The sequence below is a fragment of the Semicossyphus pulcher genome, unplaced genomic scaffold, assembly GCF_022749685.1.
Source record: "Semicossyphus pulcher isolate SPU_LCO1_2020_fin unplaced genomic scaffold, fSemPul1.0.p SCAF_6, whole genome shotgun sequence".
Classification (NCBI taxonomy): domain Eukaryota; kingdom Metazoa; phylum Chordata; class Actinopteri; order Labriformes; family Labridae; genus Semicossyphus; species Semicossyphus pulcher.
Window position 1 is genome coordinate 28,468,078 of NW_027211737.1, and position 8,967 is coordinate 28,477,044.

General features: G+C 43.5%; 1 protein-coding gene across 3 annotated transcripts in view; it reads left to right on the forward strand.

Moving 5' to 3' along the window:
* tet3 (tet methylcytosine dioxygenase 3) overlaps positions 1–7,311 on the forward strand; it is a 31,599-nt gene extending 24,288 nt beyond the window's left edge. For all 3 annotated transcript variants that reach the window (XM_069682329.1, XM_069682330.1, XM_069682331.1), the window contains one exon: positions 64–7,311. In XM_069682329.1, the coding sequence (XP_069538430.1) occupies positions 64–1,880 (1,817 nt within the window). In that variant the 3' untranslated portion in view covers positions 1,881–7,311. The remainder of the gene's footprint in view (positions 1–63) is intronic.
* Positions 7,312–8,967: the final 1,656 nt, after the last annotated feature.

The window sequence follows — 8,967 nt, forward strand, 5'->3', positions numbered from 1 at the left end:
AACAAGCTGAAATGGATTTGAAGTTAGTTTCTAATTTAACCTTTCTTTTTTTCAAACTTTCAGCAATTATAAAACAAGAAGTGAAGCCCAACATCAAGAAAGAGCCCTTCAACGGATCGGTAGATGGATACCCTGTGCAGGCAGCAGACCCATTCAACAACATCTATCCACACCCTGCCTACTATGCAAGGGGAGGCCTCCCCCCAACTGGCCAGCCCTCTGCACCAGACCCAGTAAATGGTTACCACCACAATCTGCACTATGGCTACTACAACTACCCCCCCAATGCACTTTTCCCCCCTAAGCTGAGGACCTACGAGGGTCGAAATGGCTCTTTGCCTAAAGCGGGCAGTAAGGCTGACCAGGTGGACATGAAGCCTGATATCCAGAGTCTTCATGCCAGACTGGCCCAGTCCTACCCCAGTCACCCAGAGCAAGCCAACCAGCTTAACCACAGCGCTTACAACCAGCCTGCGGACTACAACCAGTCCCGTCCTTCCTCTGTCTCTTCTGAACCCTCCAACAGAGGCACCCCAGTCATCAAACAGGAGCCTTTGGATTTGCCAGTCTATGAAGGCACAATGCCGAGCCAGGCAGGTGCCAACGCAGCTAGCACCACCCCCCAGCCTGCACCCTGGCCAGGGCACAAGCTTAATGGAAGTATCGTTCCCACTAACTGGGAAGGCCATCTGAACCCTAAACCAAGTCCTGAAGCCTCATTGTTGAACCCGGACAAGCAGCAGTTTCACCAGCATCCCCAACAGAGGCAGCCCTCTCCTTACCCCCAGCAGTGGACATCCTACCCTGGCTCCAATGGCCTGATGGCTTCCCCTGCCCCATCACCATCTCTACAGGTACCTTCCTCTCCATCTCCGTCCCCTCACCTGAGCGCAATGCTCCCAGGTAACTTACACCACGGCTCCCCGCACCCTGCCACCTCACGCCCAAGTACCCCTCACCCAGGTACACCACAGCCTGGTTGCTCCCGCTCAGGCTCAGTTACACCACAGCCGGGCACCCCTGGCCCAGGTACCCCAGGCCCGGGCACCCCGAGGCACTGGGCCAGCCCTGCTCCCAGTCCTCAACCGAATCCTTGGGCCATGGGGCCTGTGGCATATAGCCCTGGTTTGAAGCACAGCCATCCTGCAGGAGCCTATCCTGACAAGATCTGGTCCAAGACGGGGGAAAGTCGGTGTTCCACTCCTCTTGGGCTCCAAGAGAAGGCATGGAAATCTTGTGGGGGTTCAGTGGCAGGCAGTACCCTATCCCCTGCCCCTGAAGGGCGCCTCTTCCCTGATGCCCTGCAGCAGTCAGATCAGGCCTGCTGGAACCCCAGCCGAGCTGAGAGTCACGTTGAGAACGCCAAGGCCCGTGAATTAGATGATGATGAGGTGTGGTCTGACAGCGAGCACAACTTCCTTGATCCTAATATTGGTGGTGTAGCAGTAGCACCCGCCCACGGCTCCATCCTGATTGAATGTGCCCGTCGGGAACTACATGCTACCACTCCACTCAAAAAGCCTGACCGCTCCCACCCCACCCGCATTTCCCTGGTCTTCTACCAGCACAAGAACCTCAACCAGCCCTTGCACGGCCTGGCTCTGTGGGAGGCCAAAATGAAGCTGCTGGCGGAGCGAGCGCTGCAGAGGCAGCAGGAAGCGGCTCTCCTTGGCCTCTCCCAGGAAGACATCAAGGCCCTCGGGAAGAAACGCAAGTGGGGGGCTACGGTGGCAGGTGCCAGTCCAGGACCTGGACAATCTAAAGACAAGAGGGAGGGGCCCGTGACGCGATTAGCCCCCACTTTCCACACCACCTCTATGGTTACTGTGTCTCCCTATGCCTTCACCCGCCTCACTGGGCCCTACAGCCACTTTGTCTGAGGTCAGACAGATACAAACAGACTGATAGCTACAGAGTGGTGCAGTGGAGGGCTGGAGAGAGCAATGAGCAGGATGAATGTCTCTCAGCCATCCCGCAGTCTGGCATCTCTCCATCCTGCCCCCTCCGCAGTCCACTTGGAGGAGGGGACATTTTTATTGTTTTTTACCTCATGTCAGGCAGTGGTTTGGGCTTCAGCCCCACTGCCTGTGGTGCTCTTCCTCTCTCTTCCCTGGAGAGGAACTCCATTGCTTTTTCTTGTTTATAGAATTTTAATGATTCTAATTATTGCTATTATTATCAATATTATTATGATTGCTATTGTTACTGTCAATGTTGTTATTACAGGTATTATTATAATGAAGACTTGTTTGTTTTTTTATTATTGCTGTTTTCATTAATGTTATTATTAATGATGTGATTGTTTTTTGGTTATATATTTTTTTAAATCAATCAGTCTGCGTCAGTCAGACTCAGACAATTGCTTTTTCCATGTTTGGAAAATGTGTACCCTATTTTATGTTTGATTTTATTTGTTCTTGTCAATCTTCCAGCTGTACTTAGAGGAGGAGCCATCGTCTGTCAGGCAAAACAGCAAGTCAATATTATTATAATCAGTAATCATACGTACGTACAGTGTATACAAAGAGCCTTTCCATCAGGCGTGTCTAAGATACATAAAGGATAGTTTAGGATAGGAAAGTATCTTTCACACGGGCCTCTATTTTCTAGTTTTTGCTTTCATAAAAATTGTGCTAAAATGGTCATCGCTGAGGTGGACAGTAATTTAGTTCATCAGCAGCACCCCTGTCTGATACAGCAGTCACGCTGTACTGGAACATGTTACCATACTTTTTATATTCGTCATCTGTCCCATGAGCCAGTATACAGTATATAATATAAGAAGAAGAACACATAGAAGGACTCCAGATGGAGGCAGAGTCTTTACGAGATATTACGGGAGTACAGCTGAAGAGCAGTGATTGGATTTCTGCTTTTGTGACTGTTTCAAAGTCAGTAGGACTCTAAAGTCACAAGAACACAGGAAGATAATGCCCAGATAAAAAAAAAAACGAATGGTAAAAACCCTTTAAATAATATCGGTGGAAAACATTGCTGCTTTTCTTGTCGTATGATGATGCTCCTCCTCCTGTCCTGCACCCCTCCAGCTTTCAACTGGTGCTCAACTTCCAGCCCTGAATGATTCTCATTCTGCTACTCTTCATGGCACTTGATGCTGTACTTAGGTGCTCTGACTCAAATTTGGCTCAGCTAGTATTAGCAAGTATATATCTGCATTTTGACCGAGGTGAAGTACCTTATGGTGCTGATGGGATTTGGTGCTTTAAAAAAGGCACAAGTGCAGGAAATTTCTCATGCAAAGAAAAGTCTAATTAATTTTTCTTACAAATGCTCCTGCCATGTTTTCCTAATTGGAAAAAACACTTCTGGGTCTGGTACTTCACTGAGGTTAAAATAAGGTTGCAAATATCATTAGACTCAGCTCTTCAAATACCACATAGAGATGGAACATCTTCCGTTATCTTCCTTTGACATTCAAGTAGGGGTGAGCACTTCCACAGAGTCAACTCTAGAGGGCAGCAGTGGCTGCTGTTTCAGAGGAGTGTACCAACAAACCTACAAGCACTTGAGCTGCATTCAGAAGACCACAGAGCCTTGCTTTGCTGCTTTAACCATCCATGGCCAGTAGAGGGTAGTCTCAGACCCTGTTTGCTGAGCATGGGCGGGCCTCACCAAAGCAGCTCAAAGCAAAGTTTATCTTTGGCTCATTGTGGCTCAAATGTGAATGAAGTCTTGAGATGCTTTTGGGAAACATGTCCCTGTGATAGAGCAGAAGGAAACAGTGTTGGGACAGCAGTGCGTTTGGTGCTTTTACACACACTCTGGTGCTGTTCAATTACACTTGATTTACTGTTAAGGGCCCACTCCTTCCTCTGCATGGTGCTGTCATCTTCAAGCAGAGCGGGGTGTGTCCTTCTGCAGGCACCTTGTCACCACAGAGCCAGCCAACCTAAGTGGTTGCCCTATGGTTAAAGCTCTTTGACTCAAGAACTGGTTCCATTTTAGGTGTTTTTGCTGTTTTTTTTTGTGACAAAGTGGTACTGTCTCAAAGTACACTGTACAGAGCAGAGAAAGCACAGTCATACAGTACATTTCAACCCGAACACAGAGAAAACTATAGTCCTGAGAGTTAAAGGGAGACCTTGGGAAATTACTGCTTCTGGGAGTTGGCACCAAATGCATTCAATCAATAAATCTCTCACTTTGTGTGTGTGTGTGCGTGCGCGCGTATGTGTGTGTGTTTGTCTGTATGTGCATGGAAGAGAAAAGCCAAAGAGAGAGACTACTTGATAGCCTGCTTCGAGTACAGTGAATCACTATAACTTTCTCTCCATCGACCATGTGACTATGTGACTGTTTTCAAAATGGTGACATGCTTACATGCAACATGGGTTGAAAAGAGAACTACTGGAACTCGATGCAGGCCGACTCCTGGACACTGGGTGGTTGTTTGGGTCAAGGCCCTGGTCATCTGTGAAAGACCCTGTTACCTCTCCCGAGGGTCTCCAGCTCTCTACCTCACGTTGTAGAGACACTGGTCACAATCACAACTTGCTACTGAGGGCAGAGAATCATGCATATGTCCCTTTGTGTGCTCTAGATCTCCACACTCATTTTAACCTGCTTTTTTTTTTTTACTCTTATTTATTACTACATGGTGATGATGATGATTGTCTTTGATGTTATTTTTTTCATCTTTTTTTATATAGCTAATACAAATTGTACATAGAGAAGAAAAGATTTATAAAAGCACTTTTAATCTTGATTTTAATGACAAAAAGAAAGAGCCGATTATTGACAACTTGAAGCTTAGGTTTTTGTTTATTGTTTTTTTTTTTTATTATTTTCTCAAGAGAGAGTTAAAAAATGTAAATATTAAAATATTTAGGTAAGATTATTTAACTGGTGAGGATAGTAACCATGAATGACAATGGGGTATTTTGAAGTCTTTGACAGCCCTCAACAACAGTAAACAACACTTGGTTCCAATGTGTTGTGTGTTCATGTGTGCTTAGCAACACTGCTGTTTTGCTTTCGTAAGTACTGTAGCCCTTGTCAGCATGTAACTGACAGAGACCTGTCACTTTTTACAAACAGATTCTTTTGCCCAGTTAGGTAACATGAAACGACACCTGACTTACTCAATCATAACCGTCATGAGTATCCCCCCATGTTAGAGTTCTCAGACCAAAACCCCAAACCTACGAAAAGAATTAATTTTAGAGTTTCAATAAAAACACGCCATCTTCAAAGCGATGGCTGTCACGACATTTAACAGCCGTTTCAACAACGGAAGAGTTTTTGCTTGACATTTACCAGAATTGTTTTCATGTGGGAGTCAACAACAGTGATCTACTACCAGTAAGCGAAGGACACATCTAAAAGGCAGCCTTAAACCTGATGTGCTGTTTGTTGTTCAAAGGGAGTTAAACCTTTTGGAGATGCTCTCTTGCTTTCTTACTGAGAGTAAAATAATAGTATGGCTACCTCTCAAGTGATGCTTAGAAATATGTAGCTGGAGCCAGCAGCTGTTAGCGTAGCCTAGCATACAGACAGGGGGAAAACAGTGAGCCTTGCTATACCAGGACCTTTAAAGCTCACCATCATATCACATCTTGTTTGTTTAATTCGTTTACGAACTAAACACATAAAATTGTAGTTTTATTGTGGTCATGTGGCCACATTGATCCTTCCATGTAACTAAGCAAGCAGCAAAGACAACAGAAAGTTACTACAGATAAACTTCTGTAAAATTGTACGATTAAACAAACTAGCTTTGGAGGTGCTGGTAGGCAACCATTGTGCCTTCGGTCACAGCTAGGCTAGCTTCCCCCCCCTCATTTTGCTAGGCTAAGCTAACTGGACGCTGGCTCAGTTTCACATTTACAACAGTTCTTTAATATCAGTAGATTTGCCCTTGTTCATTTTCCCACGGTTCACGAGTAGGATCCAAATCCAAAGTGGGCGGGGTTTAGTCAAGAAACACACTTGTTGTTGCAGAGCCGGTCTGAGGTTAATCAGTGATGTTTTAGCAAGTAATAGCCCAGCAATCCTTGTCAGTTGTGTTAGACTATCAGGTAAGAGACTGCCTCCCTGCTTGTTAGATGTATCTATCATTATTATCTCCTCTAGTTCTCATACTAGTAAGTATGCACTTGGTTTAAAAATCATTTAGCCCCTGTGGAAGACACAAGACATTTAGTTTGTAAAAATCATTTGAAACACATCACGACCGACAGTAGTTTAAGAGGTGCTTTTTAACTATAACACACGGCCCACATTGCACACACACACACACACACACACACACACACACACACATGCCTAACAATGGGTGCTGAGGATACAGTGTACGTGATATCTTAATAACTTTGTAAATTTCTAAATGTCTCACGAGTGTGGTGGATGGTTCTCATGAGAGGTGACACCTCCCAAGCACGTACTGAGATGGGGGGTCGGTCAGCTGGTGCTATGAAGCTACACCTTAAATTCACTGTGTAAAAAAAAAAAAAAAATGTGAGGGATAAATGATTACCACAAATATTTTTCTGAGCTCTTCGAATGTCAAGAGATCTATACTTTTGATTTCAGCAGCTTCACAGGACGGGAAGCTGCCTTGGTGCTGACTTTATGAAAAGTCTTTTGTTACAACGCTAAATACAAATCGACATCTCTTTTTGAGGGCAGGGGGCGCTCAAACAGTTCATTACATCCTATTAATATTCATTCCATACTGTACTTGAACTCATTAAAACTAGGGTGAGATAGAGAATCATATTATATGAAGACTGTTATCTGGGTTTCAAGTTTGGTACAACTCAAGTACCAAAGGCTATTAAAACTATCGTTTGAGTTTGTTGTACATGTTCATGGTAACTGAATGCTAAGATATTTGAACAATACAGGAATAGCAATCGTGTACTGCCTCCCTCTTCCTCTCCCTTGTCATGCACTTCCTTTACTCAACCCCTCTCTTTCTCTTATCACCTTGTATATTTTGTCTTTCTCACACAAACACACACACACACATGAATATACATTTGCATCTCACCGTGTATGGCCCACTTTTATAACACCTCATTTAATTAACACTCTTTAAATTAGGGATGAAGACTTGGACCCTGGCCCATACAAAAAAATACAGATGAACCTACACAACTGGCAGCTACATTCCTTTTTAAGTTTTAGGATTGTTCTTGGTTCTTTATTTCATGTCAAGGATGCAGTATGTAAAAAAAGTGTTTTTGTTCAGTCTCTCTCTCTTTGTAGCTGTATGGTGTATTATGTGAATACATAGTGTATGTGGTAAAGACCCCACAATATTGTTTTATGTTGCGCGATAAATAAAAACATTGAAGTGAAAATGTGGTTTGTGAAGTGACTTTTTCAGAAATACTTTATTTATTCCCAGGGGAAATTCAGGCCTTGTAGTTGCTCACATACACAAAAGAAATATAGAAAATATAAATAGAAGTAAGAAATTGTGAAATATGTGAATTATTTATACCAGTGGTTCCCAACCTGGGGTCCAGGACCCCCTCAGGGGGGCGCCAAAGATCGCTGGGGGTGTGCAAGGTTTTGTCTGCACTGAGAAAATTAGATTGATAGATTAGATGTTAAATAAAATAATTAAAAAAGCACTTACTTGATAATCAAAAGTCTGTTCAACTATTAGAAAAATATATTCATCCATACATGTATACACACACATATATTTCTGACATACATTCATACATGTATGCAGAAATGCCTAGGCAAGGCAAGGCAAGTTTATTTATATAGCACATTTCAGCAACAAGACAATTCAAAGTGCTTTACACAGAACAACAAAAGCAAAGAAACACATCATAAAACAAGACATTAAAAAGCAAAGTGAAGATAAAATAAAAACAGCTAAAATAGAAGCGAAAATATAAAAATAAAATAAAAATAAAAAATAAGGGTAAAAGCTACAGTGCAGATATAAATAATTAGAATAGTTATTAAAATAAAAGTATTAAAATAGTTTAATAAAAAGTAGCCGTGAACATGTGAGTCCTCAGGCTTGATTTAAAAGAAGTGAGTGTTTCAGCAGACCTGCATGTTTCTGGGAGTTTGTTCCAGATATACGGAGCATAAAAACTGAACGCTGCATCCACATATTTAAATTTAACTAAAAAGGGTGTTTATTATGATAGCTAATGATAACTGATAAACTAAAATGACAAAAAACTATAGGTTGATGGGTGTTAATTTTTGCCAATAAAGATTTGGAATGAATCACCTAATTGTTTTGGTGTACGTGTGTGCGGGCTCGGGGGGCTCAGCCTTTCTTAGAGCAGGGGGGGCTCCAGGGAAAGGAAAGGTTGGGAACCACTGATTTATACAATACAAATATACGACACAAAATACAGCCATAAGATTATGAAGCAAGTGCACATTATGTCCTCGAAGTTGATGTGTTGGAAGCAGGAAAAATGGGCAAGCATAAGGATGAGAGCGACTTTGACAAGGGCCAAACTGTGATGGCTAGGCAACTGGGTCAGAGCATCTCCAAAACTGCAGCTCATGTGGGGTGCTCAGTCTGCAGTGGTCAGTACCTACCAAAAGTGGTCCAAGGAAAGGTGCAAGGCTGGGCCTGTGTGGAGCTACTGCTGCTCAAACTGCTGAAAAATGTAATGCTGGTTCTGATAGAAAGGAGTCAGAACACACAGTGCATCGCAGTTTGTTGTGTGTGTGGCTGCGTAGCCACAGACCGGTCAGGGTGCCCATGCTGACCCCTGTCCACCGCTGAAAGTGCCTACAATGGGCACTCGAGCATCAGAACTGGACCACAGAGCGATGTAAGAAGGCGGCCTGGTCTGATGAATCACGTTTTCTTTGACATCATGTGGATGGCCCTGTGCGTGTATGTCGCTTACATGTGTCTTTAAACACAGTGCTGTAAAGTCATGTCCAATAACTTCCATATTTGTACTGATTGTTTCTCCCCTGATCAATAACGTCAGCGTAGTCTCGTCACGATGA